The 22,459-nt window shown below is 35.0% G+C and overlaps 1 protein-coding gene across 4 annotated transcripts in view; it reads left to right on the forward strand.

The window, feature by feature from the left end:
* Positions 1-22,459, forward strand: part of TTC29 (tetratricopeptide repeat domain 29) — a 431,955-nt gene that overhangs the window by 187,025 nt on the left and 222,471 nt on the right. For all 4 annotated transcript variants that reach the window (XM_040472852.1, XM_040472844.1, XM_040472860.1 and 1 more), the window contains 2 exons: positions 1,442-1,539; positions 3,319-3,402. In XM_040472852.1, coding sequence (XP_040328786.1) covers positions 1,448-1,539; positions 3,319-3,402 — 176 coding nt within the window. In that variant the 5' untranslated portion in view covers positions 1,442-1,447. The remainder of the gene's footprint in view (positions 1-1,441; positions 1,540-3,318; positions 3,403-22,459) is intronic.

Raw genomic sequence — 22,459 nt, forward strand, 5'->3', positions numbered from 1 at the left:
TAAAACCTAAAATAAGCCTTTCAGTTGTTTGGTGAGGCTTAGGATAGACATCACAACTGGTGGACATGGTGGTGGAATCAAGAGGCTGTGGCCTTTTAGATGCCTCTCTAACAGTAGAAATGTGTGTTCTTTTGCATCTGAAAGCCCTTGCAGCATGTGACATGTGCAGCAGTTTTTCCATTCTATGTCCACAGACATTATGTCCACACTTCTTCCTATTTAGGGTAATTTTTAGATAACTTGATTTTATAGACCCACCTTCATTATTGCTCAGCTACCTTCCCCGCTGTGACACATTGCATCTCCCAAAGATGGCCACAACAATATCTCCATCCCACATTCTCTTCATACAATGTGGTGTTGATACTCTCCCATCAGTAGGTGAATCTATGTTCTTTAGCCTTGAATCTGAACAGGACTTTTATCCCAGTAGAAGCAGTACTATGTGACTTCCAAGGCCAAGCTCTGAAAGTGGATATAGTTTCCATGGCTCTTCTTCAGCATACTTGTCTTTGGAGCACTGAGCTGCTGCAGGAGAAGCCTGAGGCTGCCAGGCTGTGAGGAAGCCAAAGCCCTATGAGGTGGCCAAATGTAGTGTTCTGGAAAATAGCCTGTTAAGGTCACAGCTAATACTTTTAATTACCAGATACAAGGGATAAGATACAGATGATTTCTGACCCCCCCCCCCCCCACCATTGAGTTACCCCTAAACTTCTGAGTCTTCTCAGAAGAGGCCCCAGTCATCATGGCATAAAGAAAAGCCATCCCTTGTACCCTGTCCTAATTCTTGACCCACAAAAAGTGTGAAAGATGATAAAATGATGGTTGTTTTAAACAATCTTTTCTGGATCTCTATATTTTGAAGTGATTTGTTACACTATGGTAGCTGTGTGCCTCTTGGGGAAGCTGTCTCCTTGTTGAGAATCAGTCTTAGCATCTATCACTTCTAAAGCCTTTATTTGTGAGTGAGAAAGTTTTTAGAAAACAGCAAAGTATGAGCAATTTTCAATTATTGATTGTAACAGGAAAGCAAAGCATGAGCATTTGAAATCTATAGCTGTCCTGAAAATCTTCACTCTTTAATTGCAACCATGTCCCTTAACAAAACTCCTACCAAAGCCCCTGATTGTCTGAATCTTCAATTCATTTATCAGATTTTTTCCTTATCCATTGTTGGTAGAGATGCAGACAAGTAATAAATTGGCCAAAAGGCACATAGTAGAAGAAAATAATGAGAAGCAACCTGCAGAATCCACTTAGTGAGTATCCTTCCTGAATAACAGAGCTATAGCTCTACATACAGAGGCATTCTCAGCTAAGATGACAGACTGTGGATCTCTAATTATGTCTTAAAGGATTATTTGAAAGATTCATTCATTAAAAAACTGTTTCTGGTTTTTGTTTTTGTGTTTTGGTTTTTTTTTGTTTGTTTGTTTTGTAGTCTAAAATGACCACCCTGCCCCCACTGCCCATGACACACCCAAAGCTTACATCTTTAGCCAGACAGAAGCTGCCATGTTTCCCCAGCACGATTCCAAGGTACGTGACCCTGGTTTTCATTTCTTTTCCTACAGAATGAATTGATTGCAGTAAGAAATGTCAATAACACATCTCAGAAAACAAAATTGTTTAAAGACAAAAGTATATTGTTATATTCAGAATATTCAGGTCTGCTATTTCAAAAGGATTGATGAACTTCATCCAAATATTAAGAATTTATTTGCTTAGCAAGCTAGTGCTCATTTGATTGTTTTATTTCCTGTTCTAATTATATCATGGTCCTATAAAACATTGGAGATATATTTGCTTTTTAAGATGTTGATGGAGAATTGAAAGCAGAGGCTTTAGGACTGAAAGGTGGATAGCTGCTAATCCAAAGGTCCTGAGTGCTGATTTCCGTTTTGGAGGAAGGAGAACCCAGTGTTATTGCTGGGGTAAGTTGGCAGGCAAGATTTAGGAATTGAAATGATCCTGGGGCCTGAAAATGCTGCTACACATGAAGGACTGCTGAGCTCCTGGAGCTGTCACGCAGAAACTTAAGGACAGAGAACAATGTATTTTGTCCTAAGTATTAATGTGAATTTAGAAACTGTTCCTTAGAAATTGCCATTTATGGCTTTATTGAGTTATAGTGATGCAAATATTATTTATCAATATAAATAATTTGTGTAGGTTTGATTATTTATTTCATATGCCAACTTTTCACTTCCTGCAAGGCATAAGGATCAAAGTATTACGAAACTACTTTCTTTTGAGAAGGACCATACTTTAGTATTTCTGGGAAAGACCAAAGTCCCTGGACCAAAATAAATGCATACAGCTAAACTAACATAAAAGTTCCCTTATAATAGCAAATCAAATTTTCCTTTCAGAAAATTTGAAAAACAGATTTTTTGATGCATGCATAATTCAGGGTATATGTATATTCTTATTTTCAATTTTACTTTTGAATAATGTGGAATATTTACAAAGTCTGACAAAGCTTATTCTTCCTGTCTTTTATAATGCTTGAGATTCATTTTCTTTTCAACACCAGCACAAACACAGCCCAATCTCACATCTCTACAGTAAAGTTTTTAAAGAAAACTATTTCTTGTATTCATTTTATTGAAGAAAAAACATTTTTTTCATGACCATTTAAGGCATAGTTTTGTATTAACATTTTACATTAGCTTCTGAATAAAAACACATACTTGTTTAGGCCTGTACTTCCATTGTTACAGGATGTTAGTAGTATGCTTGTTTTTAAAGGTGCAAGGGAGTGTGAAGAATAAATACACTACAACTGTAATATATTTCTCAGTAAAGTCTTCTTAAAATCACTTTTTTAAAAAATAATTTGAATTTATGTGTGATAAAAAAACCACTCAAACATTTCAGTGCAAAGTTGGTGATGTTTAGAACAAATAAATTTTATACATTTGTATCAAATAGGTGTTCTTATTTCAAAATCCAGTGTGAGACAGAATATGACTTCTGTATTGGAAAGTTACAGTGTGAAGCAATGTGAGTAAAATGGAAGAGCTTATAAGCTTTGAGGAGAAAACTCCATTTACTTAAGAATGCTGATTCTTTTAATGTCCTGGTGCTTTATTTGTTTGCACACTGAGTTAATATTCTTCCCTGTCCCTTTCCATTCAAGAAAATGAAAATTTGGAGATTATTCATCAACAACCTAAGTCTATAGCTATTGTAGAACATTTATTATATATAGTATTATACCTTAAGTATTTCTCTTCTCCTGGTGGCATTTTATATGTTTGGGAGCTTTTCAACTTGATAAAGCAGTGCTTTATTATTTCTTTCCATTTCATTTAGGTCTCAGTTGATCAAAGAAAAAGATGACATAGATCATTACCTGGAGGTGAATGTCAAAGGATTGTCAAAAGAGGAGGTTGCTGCGTAAGTATAACCTCTTAAAGGTACTTTAATATAAAGTTTGTTTCTTTTGTCTTGATTCTTTATTGAAATTTCAGTTTTCTTGTGCAGTACAACTTTTTCATTGGAACATGGCATTTAAAAATTAAAGCCCATATTAAATAGTGATAAGTCATGTCTATTGATCTTACACATATCAAAGTCTTTAATTTTATGGCTTTCAAAATTCTCATATTTACCAAGATATTATACTATCACATTTGCAATATTTTAGTTAAGTCTGTGCTATTAATTGCTTATTAACTTCCATTTTAAGGTGTATTGCCTCCATGGGGAGAAATTTCTTTTAGAGAAAGATCGTATCTCTTTTTCCTAGCAACTTAAAACAACAATTCCTTACAAATATATGTTCCTCCCCCCACCAAAAACCCACAAAAGAATGAGTGGATTGTACTTTATTGGTTACTTTTTACATAAATCTAAATTGTCTGGATTTATTTTACCAATGGACAACACGAACTTTGCCATTTTATCACGTTAGAAACTAATTTATGGTTTGAGTAAAAACAGTATAAAAATCTGTGTAGGTTAGTGAGAAATGAATAAAAACCTATAATAGCAGCTAAACAGGTTTAATATTTCTTGTCTGTAGACTTGGTGGCTATGTTATCATCAGATCGTTAGATATAAGCACTGAAAATAGAAATATTTTAATGCACATGCATCTTATGAAACTCATTAGATGACTCAATTAAAATATTTTATGCAATAAATGCTTTTAAAGCATCCTCTCTACTAGTATTGTCTAGTGCTGTGGGATTCTACTAAAAGTGCTTTCTTAGTATTTTTGGTATAGATTTTCACAAAGTGTAAAATTCCAAGTCTCTTGATATGTTTCATTTGATTAGATATTATCTTTGTGAATTTGCATATAATGTGGAAAAATGGAATAGTTCATTCTGTCAGTAGTTACTTCATAGAGTGACAAAATTTTACGGTACCTATAATCACTGTCTTCCTTGGAATGCTATTGACTTCCATATGTGGTATATGGGCCCTCTGGTTAAATGCTTTGCTGATTGCTGATTTATTAACTTTCCATGGTAACCTGTTGGTTAAAATTAAAGGTTAATATTGTCTGATGATACTTATTGAAAGAAAAGTATATATGAGTGATATTTTCCTTCTTATTTAAATATAATGATATACAAATATCTGTAATTGACTTAAGAAGTAGGAATTAAATTTGGAATTAAACATGCTTCAGATATTTTAACAAGCTAGAAATCCATATACAGCACTTAAAATCTGCTAAGCTTTCAGTCTGCACTGAAGAAAACTTTGACCTAAAAATGCAAAATAGGCTTTGCTGATGAGCATTCTCTTAATATTTTTTTCATTAAAGGTATTACCAAAATTCTTTCAAATCCATAATATGCTACAGAAAACAAGTAGCACCAGATAAATCTCAATCCTTACAATTGCATTCTCCTTAAAGTTTCCTGCACCTGAATACTTTCTTAGACCAAAGCTAAGATAGTGGATGCAAACCTTAATAGGAAGATAGCTTGTACTTAGTTCACGCTTTTGATTGATATATATTCTAGGCTTTGCCACAGACAAACTAATTGAATAACATGTAAGGGAGAAAGTTGATGAATAATTTCATCATCTCCCAGCAATACTCAGCAGGTGCCATAGGAATTATGCATATTCTGTTAACCAAGGAGTTGCTACATAAAACTTTTTATTAGTCATTCAACTCTAAAAAGATAAATTGGTCAGCAAGCCTTCAAGTGCCTGCTTTATATCTAATACTAGGTTTTTCACAGGGGGAAAGACAATGATATCTTATTATAAAATATTTGGCCCCTTCCTTGTCTCTATTTGAAACAATATTTACAAACAGGAAACAAATATGGAATAAATGAGTGCTGATTGTATTATGAGGGGCAGCCTCAAGGTCTAGAGGAAATCAGGATAAAACCTACCAAGGAAGACAGATTTTGAGTTTGGCTTTCTGTTTGGTAGCATTATAAAGTGACCAAACTAGTACATCACAGATCCTCAATATAAAAGGGGAAGAAATTGATGAATCAAATTTTCAGTCAGACAAAAGCAATGTCTATGATAAACCTTTAAATCTCTATATACACTGCTTTATACACACATATATATATATATTATATATTTGGTGCTAAGATCAAGTGTGTAAAGATGGTTATATACATGTTCATTATATATTTGATATACATATCCCATAATATGTATATGCTCTCTGTCCCAAAATAATGTGAGTCCCAAAATAATGCTTCATCATCTAACCCAAAAACTTTATACTCTGGACTTCCCTTCTATCATAATGGGTGGAAAGTTCCTATTCTTGTCTAAGGATGATGCCTCTACTTGTGCTCTGAATACCATCCGCTCTTACTTGTTCCAAGACTTTCTCCTGCAATTAAACACATTTTTCTCCTACATCATCATTTTCTCCCTTTCCACTGGATCAGTCTCACTTAGCATTCATATTGACTTTAGTGTTTCCCTTGACTTCTTATCCGCCTCCAGGTTCTGTCCCATTTTTCTCTACCCTTCATAGCAACCAGAAGCACTGTCTCAATATTTGTACCCATTCTTTGCATCAGTTGACTCTAACTAGATTTCCAGCCCCAGAAGTCACAGAAATCTCTCTGTTTAGAGTGACCAACGTCCTTCATTTTTACAATATATAATGATGATGTTTCTGGACTCATCTTTCTTGATGTCTTCACAGCATCTGATAGAGTTGAGCACTCTGCCACTGATCACTGTGTACTTGTGCCTGCCAGGATGCCATGTTCTATGGTTTTCCTCCAAACTCTGACTGTGCCACCTTAGTCTTTCCTGGCTGGCTTTCTTTTCAAACTCTCAGTGGTGGGTTGTCCTAGGGCTGAATCCTAGGCCTTGTATTCCAGCTACATTCTCCTTGGATCCATTCTTAAAGTTTTAAGTATCACAATATCCTGATGACTATCACATTTATAAATTCAGCCCTGAGCTTGCTATTGAGCTTCAAATTTTTAAAAATATATTCATTTATTTATTTTGAGGCAGACAGTGTGAGCAGGGGAGGAGGAGGAGGAGGAGGAGGAGGAGGAGAGAGAGAGAGAGAGAGAGAAGAGAGGAGAGAGGAGAGAGAGAGAATTCCAAGTAGACTTCACGCTGTCAGCCCAGAGCCTGATGTGGAGCTTGGTCTCAAGAACTGTGAGATCATGACCTGAGCCGAAATCAAGAGTCAGATGCTTAACCAACTGAGCCAGTAGGAGCCCCCAGCTCTAGATTTTTATATCCAACTGCCTCTTTTCCGTATATACTTGTATTTTTAATAGACATTCTAAGACATTTCTAATAGACATATGACCACTAATAGACATTTCTATTTCTAATAGACATATGACCACAAATGACTCTTGATTTATCCCTACTTTCCCTCAACTCCCCCAACAAATATTCCCCCCACAGTGTTTCCCATATTCAGTAAATGGCACCAAGGCAGCCTTGAGTTTTGCCCTGACTTCACCACCCTCCCCTATCTAATCCATCTCTATGACCTATCAGATGTAACTCCAAAATATATTCTGTGTTCATCTACTTCTCTTCATTGCATAGCTACCATCATCCCTTGCCATGGCCACTAGAATAGCCCTGGCTGCTCTTCACATAGCCCCTCGAACTCTGCCAAACTTCAGCTTCCAGAGTCATTTTTTGAAAAAAATAGATTATGACATTCATTTGCTTAAAACCCCCTGAGCTTCCCATTACTCTTATGATAAACTCTAAGGTTTACTGTTTGGACTTTGCTGTACATGATCTGGACTTCACTGACCTCTCTGACTTCATCTCCCATTCTCCCCACCACTCATTCTTCTCATTGTGCCTTATTGCTGATACTGTTTCTTGTCATGCAGGTAATGTGACCCCTTCAGTCTCCCACTTCCTGACCTCATAATCTAGTAGCCCTCACTCCACCTATACTTGCTCTCAGCCAAATCATCTGGTTCTATTTATGCTATAATTTGGTCCCCCTCTTGCATTGGGAGTTTGTATTTTGACTGTCTTCATCCTAGCAGAATAGATCTGCACGGGCACAGGAGCATGTCTCTGTGTGCCCTGGCATGTGGCCAGAAGCCAACAACTGCAAGTTAAATGAATGAATGAACAAAATGTTACATAAACACCGTGAAATAGGTATCCTGCTAGGAATATTCTTTGCTTGCAATATTTTCAGGTCAATGTTGTTTGTTAACTGGTTTGAATATTGAATCAAAGAAGTTTAACTCCTCAAAAGTGTCTTATATACACAAATAGGAGTGTAAAATTTAAATGAGTAATTGAGCAAGACAGTATAGACTAGTTCCTGGAATGGCCAGATCCAATTGGGGGATCATTTTACTTGGGAATGGGTAAAGTAGTTCAAAAGCAAAGGGCTTCTGGGTTTGTTTGTTTGTTTGTTTGTTTTTTAATCATCTGCATTTGCAGAAGAATTTCAGTATGCTTCATTACTTTTTAAGTGACTGGATTATTTCTGTGCCTAGTAGGTACATTTTTTCCACGTTTTGTGTTCACATACAATATAATTAACACTGACAATTTGACTTTTTTAGATAAATTTGCAAATAGTTCATTGATAATATTTGACTCACCTTTAACAACTAAAGAAGATCCTGTTGTGGTTTTGTGCTTTGCTTTTTGTTCTGTATTATATTGTCAGAATATTGTATTTTTTAAAAGGATTGAAAGTATCACTTATTATCATATCGTAATTGCTTTGAATAGCTAAGTAATGAAAGTGTCGTTTGTAGATTCAAATAAAAATTTCTGGGGGGGCAGTTTTTACAGCTTCAGCTATGTGTATGAGGATACAAATAAACAAAACCATCAAGGGACAGAGAGTGCTAATCTTTCTTCTTCAGATACCACGTTTTATTATATGGAAGAATAGATTTAGATCAAATAGAGATGTGTGCATCTCTAAGATATTGCTTTCTTTCAGAGCATCTCTCAGCATTATCAGTTAAAGCTCAGTAAGCGTCACTTTGTCAGCACAAGTGGCCATTAGACTGTCAGTTGTCATATTCAATGAGTTTGGGTTGTAGAGACAAAGAACCGTTTATTTTCATATCTTTTAATGGCTTTCACCCCTTCCTCATTTTGAATTGTATTATACTTACGCAGTTAAAGTAAATTAGCATTTTGCCAGTGTTAAGTTTTCATCTTGAGTTTATCTCAAAATTGTCTTCCACAGACGCTTTTATGAACCACAGATACTCTTGTTTTAAGCAAATGTAGCACCTGGATTTGCACAACGGCCAGGTTATCAAAATATACGTGACAGAGTGAAGTTTATTCAGGATATAGTTCACAGTAACACCATGGGAATGTAGACCCCTCCGGTGTGCTTTTCAAAGCTCTGCTTCATTTCTCCTGTTTACCTTTAAATAATTTTGTGAAATCGTTTGGTTTTCTCTCCAAAACATTTTGTTCTTTTGTGATGTGACAAGTTAAATTCTGTATGGAGTTTTGCAAATCAACTTTCTGAAAAGGGTAGTTGACAAATAAATGGCTCCATGACTGACAGGAACAGTCAGGAAAGAGAGGGATGGAAGCTGCCCTTCTTTCCTTCCAGGTAGCAGACTGGGCTTTAAGGTCTTACTGATTCAAGAAAGAGAGACAGGATTTTGATGTTCTGAAGTTTCGGAAAGGCATTAATTAGTCCTTACCTTATCATGAGTATAAAAAAATTAAGCAATAGCTGGGAATACTGATAGGAACAGAGGATGGGTAACTTTTGTTTGTTTGTTTGTTTGTTTCTTCAAATTCTAGTATTGTTTCCACAGTGGATCCCTAGGATGGGAAACTGGGAAAGATTTTTTTGACCATAATTTTTTTTAAAGAATATTGATATTAATAAAATTTAAAATTTTGGAATTTAAGAAATGTAGTTGGAAAGAACTTTTAAAAATATTGTTCCAGGGACGCCTGGGTGGCTCAGTCAGTTAAGCTTCTGACTCTTGGTTTCGGCTTAGGTCATGATCTCATGGTTCAGGAGTTTGAGCCCCATGTTGGGCTCTGTGCTGACAGCGCTGAGCCTGCTTGGGCTTCTCTCTCTCCCTCTCTCTCTCTGACCCTTCCCCACTTGCTCTCTCAGTCTCTCTCTCAAAATAAATAAATAGACTTTAAAAAATTAAAAAAAAAATTGTTCCCTAGATGCAAAGAGGATCTCATAGTTTCATCAAAACTAAGTCTAAATAAATAAAAAAAGGAGGAAAGGTTTCAAATGCCAACTTCTTAGGCATTTATGTGTCTATGTCTTTTAAAAGTTTGCTTTAAAATATTATTTTCATATATGATGTTTAAACTTAGCAGCTCTATTAGACTTAAAAAAAAATCTTTGTAAGGCAAAAGCACAGGAATCACGACATTGCAGCTGTGGCTTTTATGGGAGCTGATTTCTCCCTCAGTTGGAAATTTGGTTTTGCTGCTTAATATCTGTGTGATCTTATGCAGGTTATCTGATTTCTCTAATCTTTGATTTCCACAACCATTTGGAAAGCATAATGATAATAGGAAATTCTTATGACAGTTAAATGAAATTCTGTATGAGAGACGCATATAGACAACATTTACTTTAGCTATTTAACAGTCACTGATCTTTTTTTTTTTTTTTTTGCTTTTAAAGCATTTACTAATAATATATATAACCTAAATACTTCACATTAACATTATGTGTTGATTTAGGTATTAATATTCATTTATCACTTTTCTTTACATATGTATAATTACATATTTTAATTTGTTACCTAGGTATCATTTTCATCATGTTCAGAAGATAGAGATTTTTGTGTGTTTTTTTTTAATGTTTATTTATTTTTGAGAGAGAGACAGAGCATGAGCCAGGGAGGGGCAGAGAGAGAGGGAGACACAGAATCCAAAGCAGGCTGCAGGCTCTGAGCGGTCAGCAAGGAGCCTGATGCAGGGCTTTAACTCACAAACCATGAGATCATGACCTGAGCCGAAGTTGGATGCTTAACCAACTGAGCCACCCAGGCGCCCCAGAAGATAGAATTTTTAATAAGTTTTAATTTCAAACTTAGTAATGCTAACCAACAAGGGGAAAATATTTTTTATTTCAACTTATGGTAAATTTTTCATAAACTTACTTATGCTACACCAAGCAATACAATTTGTATAGTCTGCTGAGCTATTCCAAACCCCTTTAAAACATTTCTACAAATTGCTTTAACTTACCATTACTATAATAAGATTGCTTTACTTATAAACCTACAGTTTGAGAAATGTAAGGAAGATAGCCAGAGAATGTGGCTCTTTCCCATAATAGCTTGTAAACCTGAAAGTGCACAATAGCCCTCCTGTATTTGGAAATCATTTGGGAAATTGCTCTTTCAGGAACAAGGAACAAAGTGATAAAAGGAGATAAACACCCAGGTGCCAGAGAGGTTGAATCAATCAGAACTGTCAGTGGGATGAGCAATGACCTAGCCACATCACCTGTAATTCACGTGGCAAGATGGTTTTGTTATGTTGAGTTTTGTCTTTGATATTGTATTCTGTCTGTATTGAGAAAGAAGGCAAGGGAATATCTAAATTAATTAGGCCTTTTTCCATTCTCCATTATGGCTAAAAAATAATCTTCAAAATGTTGATATTACTGCAATTATGTAAAGATCACTCCTTGGCTCATACCCACGCCCTATTCTGTTTTCTGTTCCGGAAACTGGAGTTACTGTAACTAGTGTCACCTTCTCAGTACTTAAAGCAAAACTAGGATATAGGCTCACAAATATCCTTTTGCTTTCCCAGGGCATCCACAAATATTACCAGATCAGAGTCTTTTTTGTTATAGCAAAATTAGGTGATGCCTAACTCTACATTAGAAATGTACAACATTATTCTCTTTTTAAAAGATTTTTAGATTGTAATATGCATAACATAGTTTTTTCCATCTTAACTCTTTTTAAGTGTGTGGTTCCATGACATTAAATCATACTGTTATGCAACCATCACCACCATCTATCTCCAGAATTACTTTCAACTTGCAGAACTGAAACTCTGTAACCAATAAACAATGCCTCTCCTTACCTGCTCCCCTCAACTCCTAGGAACCATTATGCTACTTTCTGTTTATATTATTTTGACTACTCATGTAAATACCTCATGTAACTAAAGTTATTCAGCACTTATCTTTCTATGACTGGCTGATTTCACTTTGCACAATGTCCTCAAGGTTCATCCATGTTGTAGCATATGTAAGAATTGCCTTCCTTTTTCAGGCTGAATAATATTCCATTGTATGTATATACTACATTTGGCTTATCCATTTATGCATTGATGGACACTTGGTTACTTCCATGTTTTAGCTATAAAATGCTGCTGTGAACATGGGTGTACAATTATGTCTTAAGGACCCTGTTTTCAATCCTTTTGATTATGAACCTAAAAGTGGAGTTTCTGAATAATTTGTAATGTTATTTTTGATTGTTTTAGGAACACCATTCTGCCACAACAGTGGCTGTACCATTTTACATTCCAGTAACAATGCACAGGGGTGCCAATGTCACCACATCTCTGCCCACATTTATTTTTTTCTGCTTTTATGACAATACCCATCCTAATGGGTATGAGGTGGTATCTCATTGTGGTTTTGATTTACATTTCCCTAATGATTAGTGATGTTGAGCATCTTTCCATGTGCTAATTGGTTGGTCACTTGGATATCTTCTTTGGAGAAATGTCTGTTCAAGTCCTTTGTTCTATTTTTGAATTGAATTGTTTGGTTTTTGCTATTATGTTTTAGGAGTTCTGTATATATCATGGATGTTGACCCATAATATGAAATGTGATTTGCAATTATTTTGTCCTGTTACATAGGTTGCCTTTTCACTCTGTTGATAATGTCTTTTGATAACAAAAGTTTTTAGTTTTCATGAAGTCCAGTTTGTCTTTTGTTGCCTGTACCTTTGATGCCATATCCAAGAAATCATTACCAAATCCCATGTTGTAAAACTTTGCCGTAAGTTTTCTTTGCATATTATAGTTTTAAATTATGTTTGGGTCTTTAATCCATTTTAATTAATGTATCCAGTGTTAGGTAAGGGTTTAACTTCATTCTTTTGCATGTGGATAAACTTGTTTTCCTACCACCAATTGTTGAAAAGACTGTCCCTTGTCCACTGAGTAGTTTTGACATCCTTATAAAAAATTATTTGGCTATACATGTGAAGATTTATTTCTGACTCTCTGTTCTATTCCATTGGTTTATATGTCTGTCTTTATGCCAGTAGCACACTGTTTGATTACTGTAGCTTTGTGGTAAGTTTTGAAGTTAGGAAGTGGGTGCAACTTTGTTCTTCTTTTTTCAAGATTATTTTGGCTATTAGGATGCCTTGGGATTCATTATGAATTTTAGGATGGATTTTTCTACCTTGCAAAAATTCTCATTGGTATTTTGATAGGAATTGCATTGAATCTATAGACTGATTTAGGTAGTATTGACATCTTAACAATATTAACTCTTCCAATTTATGATCATGGGATGTCTTTCCATTTATTTATATCTTGCTTAACTTTTTCAACAATGTTTCACAGTTTTCATTGTACAAGTCTTTCATCTCCTTAGTTAATTCCTTGGTTTATATTTTGTTGCTATTATAAGTGAAGTTGTTTTCTTAATTTCCCTTTCAAATTATTTATTATTAGTGTATAGGTATGCTACTGAATTTTGTGTATTGACCTTGTATCCTAATAATTTGTTATTAGTTCTAACACCTTTTTCTGTGGAATCTTTAGGGTTTTCTACACCAGGTTTCTACAACAGCTGGAAACAGATCATTTTATTTATTTCCTTCCAATTTGGATGTCTTTTATTTCTTTTTTCTTGCCTAATTGCTCTGGCTAGGACTTCTAGTATTATGTTGAAAAGACATGATGAAATTGAGTATCTTTGCCTGGTTCCTGAACTAAGAGAAAAGCTTTCAGTCTTTCATCATTGAATATTCTGTTTTCTGTGGGTTTTTCATATATGGCTTTTATTATGTTGATGTAGTTTCCTTCTATTTTTATTTGTTGGGTGTTTTTATTGAATTTTTTCAAATGCTTTTTCTCTATCAGTTGAGATGATCATGCAGTAATTTTTTCTTCATTCTATTAATGTGTTATATTACATTGATCAATTTTAGTATGTTGAACTATTCTTGCATTTCAGGAGGAATTTCCACTTGGTCACGATGTATAATCCTTTTAGTATGATGCTGAGTTTGGTTCACTTGTATTTGTTAAATCAACGTTCATAAGGGATATTGGTTTTCTTGTAATTTTCTTTTCTTGTAGTATTTTTGTCTGGCTTTGGTATCAGGGGCAAAGCTCTCCTAATTGAATGTGTTAGGAAGTGTTTGCTCCTGTTCAATTTTTTGGAAAAGTTTGATAAAGATTGACGTTAGTCCTTTAAATGTTTTTGTAGAATTCACCAGTGAAACCATCAGATCCAGGTTTTTTTTTTTGTTTGTTTGGATATTTTTGATTACTAATTCATTATCATTAGTAGTTATACAGGTTTACTATTTCTTCATATTCAGTTTTGATAGGTTTTGCGTTTCTAGAAATTTGTCCATTTCATCTAGGTTATTGAATGTATTGCATACTGTTTTTCATTATACTCTCATATTTTTTTTTATTTCTGTAGAATCAGTAGTAATGTCCCTACTTTCATTTCTGATTATAGTAATTTGAGTTTTCTTTCTGTTTTTCTTAGTCAGTCTAGCTAAAGGTTTTTCAATTTTGCTGATTTTTTTCAAAGAACCAACTCTTGGTTTCATTAATTTTTTAAAATACTATTTTTCTATTCTCTATTTCACTTGTCTTTGCCCTAATTTTTGCTATTTTCTACCTTCTGCTAGCTTTGGGTTTAGTCTGTACTTTTTCTAATTCATTAAATTGTAAAATTAAGCTGTTTATTTGAGATCTTTCTTGTTTTTAAATGTTTTTGAAAGATCTTTCTTGTTTACAAATTTAAGCTCTTACAATTAAATTTCCCCTTTGGCACTACTTTCATCACATTCCATAAATTTTGCTATGTTGTGTTTTCATTTTCATTCATCTCTAAGTATTTTCTAATTTCCCTTGTGATTTCTTCTTTGATCCATTGGTTGTTTAAGATAATGTTGTTCAATTTCCACAAATTTGTGAATTTTCTAGTTTCTTCTCTGATTTCTAACTTCATCCAGCTGTGGGCAGAGAAGATACTTTGGTATAATTTAAATTTAAATTTTAAAAAATAAATCTACTGAGACTTAATTTGTGGCCTAATATATGGTCTATTCTGGAAAATGTCCCATGTACATTTGAGAGAATGTGTATTCTGTTGTTGGTAGAGTGCTCTGTATATGTCTATTAGATCCAGTTGGCTTATTGTGTTATTGAGTCCTCTCTTTCTTACTTATCTTTTGTTTGTTTGTTCTAACCATTATTGAAAGTCAGGTATTGAAGTCTTCAGCTATTATTTTAGAACTATCTATTTCTCCCTTCAGTTCTGTCAGTTTATTGCTTATGTATTTCGATAGTCTGTTATTAGGTGTATAAATGTTTATAATGATTATATCTTCTTCCTGTATTGAATCTTTTATGGATGTATTATGTCCTGATTTGTCTCTTGTAAACTTTTTTAATTTCAAGTCTATTTTGTCTGATATTGATATAGCCACCTTTGCTCTTTTTTGGTTACTATTTGCATGGAATATCTTCTTCCATCCTTTTACTTTTGACCTATTTTCATCTTTCGATCTAAAATGAGTCTCTTGGAGACAACACATAGCTGGATCATGTTCTTTTATCCATTCTGCAAATCTCTGTCCTTAACTGGAGAGTTTAATGCATTTACATCTGAAGTATTTACTGATACGGAGGGACTTCTGTCATTTGCTATATATTTTCTATATGCCTTTTGGCTTTTTTGTCCCTCATTTCCTTCATTACTGTCTTCTTTTCTTGTTTAGTTAACTTTTTGTAATTAAACAATGTTAATTGCCTTTTAATTTCCTTTTGTATATATTCTATAACTGTTTTCTTTGTGGTTACCATGGATTATGTCTGACACCCTAAAATTATAACCCTCTAATTTGAATTTATACTGGCTTATTAACTTTATGAACATACAAAAACTTTACTGCTTTATAGCTCCATCTCTACCCCTTTCAGTTATGGGCATAAGAGAATTAAATTTTCTACATTGTCCAAAAAACATATACTAATCATTTTTTTGCTTAGAACCCTTTTTGGAGCAGTTTTAGATTCACAACACAATTGAAGGGAGGGTACAGAGATTTTTCTTATACCCTCTGCTCCCACACATACATTAATAATTGTTTTGCTAATGCATTAGAACCATAAGTTATATGGAAAACAAAATGTAGAAGTTACAAATCAAAGTGAAAATAATACTAGCTTTTAGGGTAATAATTGTTATTTTATAAATGTATTTGTCTCTTAATAAGGTACAAGACAAAAATGTGAAGTTAAAAACCATTGGTGTAATAATACTAGCTTTTGCAATTGACCATGCATTTACCTTCACTGAGATCTTTTTTTCTTTATATGGCTTTAAGTTATATTTAGTAGCCTTCTATTTCAACCTGCAAGACTCCCTTTAGCATTTCTTGCAGTGGTAATGAGCCTTCTCAGCTTTTGTTTATCTGGGAATGTCTTAATTTCTCCTTCACTTTTGAAGGACAATTTGCTGGATGTTGTTGTTGTTGTTTTCCCCTTCTAGCACTTTCAATATATCAGCCACCTACTTTCTGGCCTCCAAAGTTTCTGATGAGATATCTGCTTACAGTCTTAATGAGGACCTCTGTTTGTAATGAGTTGGTTTTCTATTTCTGCTTTCAAGATTCACTCTTTGTTTTTGCCTTTTAGAGTTTGATTTTATGTCTCATTGTGGATCTTTTAGAGTTGTCCTCCTTAGAGTTCACTGAATGTCTTGGATGTTTTTATTCATGACTTTTATAAAACTTGGGACATTTCTGCCATTTTTCTTGAAATAATTTTTCTGCCCCTTTCTCTCTCTCTCTTCGCCATCTGGGACTCCCACAACACATATGTTGGTCCACTTGATCATGTCTCACAGGTCTCTTGGGCTCTGTTCATTTTTATTCAGTCTCCTTTCTTTCTTTCCTCATACCTGAAAATTTCAGTTGTCCTATTTTAAGGTCACTGATTCTTTCTTCTGCCTGCTTCAGATCTGCCTTTGAATACCTCTAGTTAATTTTTCATTTTAGTTAATTGTATTTTTTAGCTCTCGGATTCCTCTTTGGTTTCTTTCTAGTTTTCCTTTCTCTTTATTGATATTTCCATTTTTTTATACATATTTTTCTTGACTTACTTCCCATCTTTCTATAATTCTCTTAGCATCTTTATGACAGTTATTTTCAAATCTCTGGTTAGTAGTTCTGCCATCTGGTCTTTCTCAGGGACAGTTTCAGTGCCTTATTTGTTTTTCCCCTTGAATGGGCCATACCTTCCTGTTTCTTTGTACACCTTGTGATTTTTGCTGTTGTTGCTGTTGTTGTTAAAAATTGGACATTTGAATCTAATAATGTGGTTAACTCTGGCAATCAGATTCTTCGACTTTTACAGCATTTGCTGCTTTTTATTTTGCTGTGTTTTGTTTTACTGTTGTACTCTGTCTTTGTGCCAAGGATCAGCCTGAAGTATACTTTTAAGGTCTTCCTAGGTCTTTTTGGTGCCTGTACCTTTCCTTGGGCATGAGTGGTGACTTATTTCCCCCTACATACTATTGCTTTCAAATGTCCTAATCTTGTGGTGCCTGGGTGGCTCATTCGGTTGAGCTTCTGACTCTTGATTTTGGCTCAGGCCAAAATCACAGTTGTGAGACCAAGCCCGCATTGGGCTCTAGTACATGGACCCTGCTTAAGATTCTCTCTCCCCCGTTCCCTCTTCCCCTCCCCTGCTTGTGCTTGCACGCGCTCTCTCTCTCTCTCTCTCTCTCTCTCAAAAAAAAAAAAAAAAATCTGGCTTTCAAAGCGTATGAAAGAGAAAAATGAAGGAGAAAAGAATGGTGCCAGGAAAGCACCAGCCCTTTGAATCTCCTGGAAGTTGCTTCAGCCCGAGAGGGAGGGGCTTACAAGAATGAAGCTGTATGTGCAATAATGGCTGCCCCCCCCCCCACTCGGTATCTGCCTATTCATGATCAGAAGCAACAATCAGAACACAGAACCCCGATATTTGGAAGACAGGGCCTTTATTGCCTACCCTGGCTCCTGCAAGCTGTTTGCATGCTGGACCAGGAGCAAGTGCATAGATGCCTGCCATGAGGCTTGGCGGTGGGGGATGAGTGGCTACCGCGAGCTAAGAGTTAAAACTGACCAAAGTTAATAAGAATTTACTGTCTAAGCCTTCCCTTGGATGTTGCAAGGCTTCAGTAGACTCTAGCACTGCAAAATAATTCCATCAAGCTGCAATTATTGTCTAGGTTGGGAGACAGATTGGTGAAGCTTCTTATGCCACCATTTCTCAAGAATCCTCTTCATTGCCATTCTCTTTCGAAGTAAAAAAAAATTAAATGTCTAGTTATAAGAAATAAAACAAATGCATAAATGTATAGAGGATCCTTTTCTGTGTTCATTTTAAAATTACTTGGAAACTTTAACGATTTTCTTTGGAATGATTGTCTAAAATCATTTTAAACACTGTATACTTTTTTGATCTTGTAAGGTTCTATATATACACATACAGTTATATATAGTGGTTGTGTTTATATATATAATGTTTATATATATACATTTATATATATGTTTACATATATACAGTATGTGTATATATGTATGTGTATGTGTACATATATGTATATATGTGTGTGTATATATATATATAGATAGATAGATATAGCCTCAAACTGTGATTTAACTATGAACTGAATTTTCTTCATATTACTATATAAACATCTTTTTATATATTTTAAGCATTTTTCTTCAAGCTAATGTGTAAGCATGTTAAACGAAATCAAATATTGGGGGAAAGTCTAGATGGAGGAGAATACATCGCCTTCATCGTAATCCACACACCCTGGGTAAAATTTGGCAGTCCCTTTCCAGTAATAACATCAGGGATACCCCACTAATTAAGATATCAGATTTAGGTTAGCCAACACCAGTATATCCTTGCAAACTTTGACATAAACAAGAAAAGCTCTAGAAAAATGGTATTTTACTATCAAGAGGGATGTGTGGAGCCATCCTTAGGACAAGTCAGTTGACTTAGAAATGCATATAAAATTAGGTTGTCTGATTTAACAGGCTTGGCTGTATTGTTTTCTGTGGAAACCTCTCATTTTTCTAACTTTTTTGTGGCTTGAAACTATGAGGAGAAAGCTAACATACTGAAATGACATCTGATAAAGAGGAAGTCAAAAGTATCAGCCACTAATGAAAGGTTGAACCATCTGGAAATGACTGGTACTCTTTTCAGTGTGTTTGCATTGTGTTGAAATAAAGTAATTGAAATTTAGTAGCAAAGTATTACTGTGTTCACCTTACTCTGTTTCATATGGCAGTGAAGTAAGAAATACATTTTAGAAAAACCTAATATATTTTGGTTTACTAATTTTGTTTCATTCTGGGCTTCTGTGTTTAAAGATTTTGGTTGTTTGGAATTAACCAGTGTGAATCTCCGCTTCATTTCTTAATTAAAATTAATTATAATTAATTCACAAAGTAACTAGTTAATTACTATAGTGTCTTTCAAAACTCTTAGGCAATCAATGGGATAGAATCTTCCCAAACTTTGCCCCCCTTTTTTTTTTATTATGTTCACATTATTCTTAAGGGATTAGAAATTACTTAGGATAATTTGAAGTGCTTAAATTTTATTCTAGGTGTACTGGGAAATTATTGGATCATTTTAAGCAGGGAATGATGTGATGTAACATTTTTAAAAGATCACTAAGGCTGCTCTGTGGATATCTGCCTGGGTAAGAGCCCAAGTGAGAGATGATGGCATCTTGACAGGGTCGATCTGGTGAAAATGATGAAAAATGGTTTGATTTTAAAAAATTTTTAATTTTATTTATTTTTGAGAGAGACAGAGTGTGAATGGGGGAGGGGCAGAGAGAAAGGGAGACAGAATCCAGAGCAGGCTCCAGGCTCTGAGATGTCAGCACAGAGCGTGACGCAGGGCTCGAACCCACAAACTACGAGATCATGACCTGAGCTGAAGTTGGACGCCCAACCAACTGAGCCACCCAGGCATCCCAGAAATGGTTTGGTTTAGAATATATTTAGGTGATAGGGAGATTAGAACTTACCAACAGAATGAGTGTGGAATTGAGTAAAGGAAGTAATCAAAGATGATGCCTTCTGAACTCAACTGAGCAACTGGGACAATGTCTTAGTCATTGCTGAGTCTCTAGTACCTATAATAGTACCCAGCACATGGTAGGCACTCAATTAGTATTTTTTAACTAAGTTAAAAACACTTCAGTCTATGCAATCTCTACCATTCCCACTTTGAAATTTATTTGCCAAAATAATAATGACTAATATTGGGCACTTAGTATATTTAAAATACCATTCTAAGTACCTCACATGTATTCATCCATTTAATCATAGAAAAATCTTTGTTAATTCCATTTACAGCTAAGGAAATTAAAGCACAGAGATATTAAGTAACTTACCCATAGTTACACAGCAAATAAATACAAGAGTGGGAATTTGAACCTATGCAGTCTGGTTCCAGAACCCATCCTCAAATCATTACACTATTCTGTCTTTGGATTTACTTAGGTCATCATTAAACCATGTTCTGTCTCATCTCCCAACTTGAGTGTACTGCCATTCCCTTGTCCTAGAATGCTTTTTTCCCCTTATCATTTCATGGCTAATGCTTACTCATTCTTAAATGACTTCAGTATGTACTGTAACCTTGCTACTATAATACCTGTAATAAAACCTACTATAAAACCTGTAATACCCAGAACTGTTCCCATCATGGCACTTACAGCATTGCATTGTCATTGCTACTTTCTTTCTTCTACTAGACTACAAGCTTCAAGAAGGCTGGAGCCATGGCTTCTTTGCTCTCATGTGCAACCTTCGTACTTGTGCAGTGCTTGGCTTATAGGTGTTTAGAGGATGGATGCGTGATGATCTTTTATCCCTTCATGGCCTTGTATATGTGCTTTGCCTGAAATGGCTTTCTCCTTCCTCCTTGCCTGTGTACTTGGTAAACTTCTGTTTTCCACCTAACTGTTTCTTGCTCTGTGAGGCTCCTGTAGAGCCATCCTCAACCATATGGTAGAGTTCAGAGCTCCTGCTTGAAGTCTCTTAGTATCCATTGGCAATCATGTACGTGTAGGGTTTTTTCCTTCTTGATTAACAGTTAACAAACTAGAGACTCTGACCCTTTGTGGATATGGTTATGACCCACTGGTTTGGGGATCATGAGTAGCATTTTCGAAATGAAAGAGAGTGTAGTAAAACAGAATAGAAAAGAGTACATTGCATAGAGTAAAACTAACTATTGGGAGGCTACCAGCAGATGCACCAGAGCATGGATTCTAAAACAAGACACCCTGGACTCAAAACTCAACTGTACGCTTACAAACAAAATAACTGGTTGACCTTGGCCAAGTTATTTAACCTTTCTGCATCTCAGTTCCCCCATGTGAAAAAACAGGGATACTGATGGAAGGGATGGATGGCTCATGGAATGGTTACAAGGACTAATTAAATTAATATTTATAAAGAGATGAGAACATTTTGAGGACTAATGCATTTCAACTTTTGTTTCATACACATGCATGTATAAAATATATATGTGCATGTACTGAACTGCTGTGTAAAATGTCTTTCCTGCTGTGAATTGCCATAAGGAAAGGACTCTGCTGTAGGCTTAGAGTTCTTTGAAAGCAGGGATTGTATTTCATTCTCCTTTAAGAGTCTTCTGACTTACATAAAGTAACACTTTATTTCTTGTTTTCTTTCTAGAAAAGATTGAAGAAACTTAAAGTTAACATTTTATATTATACATCTGTCAGATTATAAATAGAAAATGAGAGGTAAATAAAGGAAAAGTGTGGACATATGCTGCCCACTAGAGTCAATATAGTTTCCCTGAGGAAACATTAAGTTTCACTCTGAACTTCTGGGCAGGTTGGGCAAAAGGGGAGATGTGATGGACTATAAAATTCTCATTTCCTGATGAAAGGAAACTTATCAGTTCTTCAAGAGGGACAAGCTTTTTTCCTGATTCTAAATTCCAAAGGAAAGTTATCACATGGACTTGTATAGGAAAAATGGGGCAACAAAAAAGAACTTTGCACACCTAATGAACAATAAAAAGGGCATTCAGACAGCTTGTCGTAAACATTACATCCCTTAACTAGGTTTTATTTCAGGCAAGATAGGAACAGGTAGGATACATTAAATGAATACTGTGTGCTGGTCTTTGTTTAAAGTGATCCTCACCATAACTCTGTGAAGAATTGTTGTTACTCCCAGAGACCAAGGCATAGAGAGGTTGAGTAATTTGGCCAAAGTGATCTAATGTTATACAGAAGCAGAAGCAATGAGATAGGAAAAAAAAGGTTCATAGAGACAAAGGAATGAATGAGCTAGAAAGAAAATGGACCAGACCTACATCAGAGATCAGATTTCAAAGCACCTCCTGAATTCTGAGTATTACTTTGGATCTAGAACCTTCCTTAGGGTTCACCTCATAAGGACTAGTCATTCTTTAATCCTAACTCAGATTTCCATAAAATATCCTTTAACTTATCTGAAAAAAATTCTCTTATCCCACAACCAGAATAGCCAAAGAAATATGTTGCCAAACATGGGATTTACCTTAAAAGTTAACTCAGCTTGTGTTTTTTTCCATTTCAAGATCAAGATCAAGATAGATGTTAAATACATTTCCTTCCTATATTTGAAATGACCACATACAAGTACAGAAGGTAGTAAAATCTTAATAAGATGATGAAAAAGGAGGGGCGAAAAAGAGATTCCAAGATTTT

Source organism: Herpailurus yagouaroundi, unplaced genomic scaffold (genome assembly GCF_014898765.1).
Source record: "Herpailurus yagouaroundi ecotype Mexico unplaced genomic scaffold, PumYag 28, whole genome shotgun sequence".
NCBI classification, from domain to species: domain Eukaryota; kingdom Metazoa; phylum Chordata; class Mammalia; order Carnivora; family Felidae; genus Herpailurus; species Herpailurus yagouaroundi.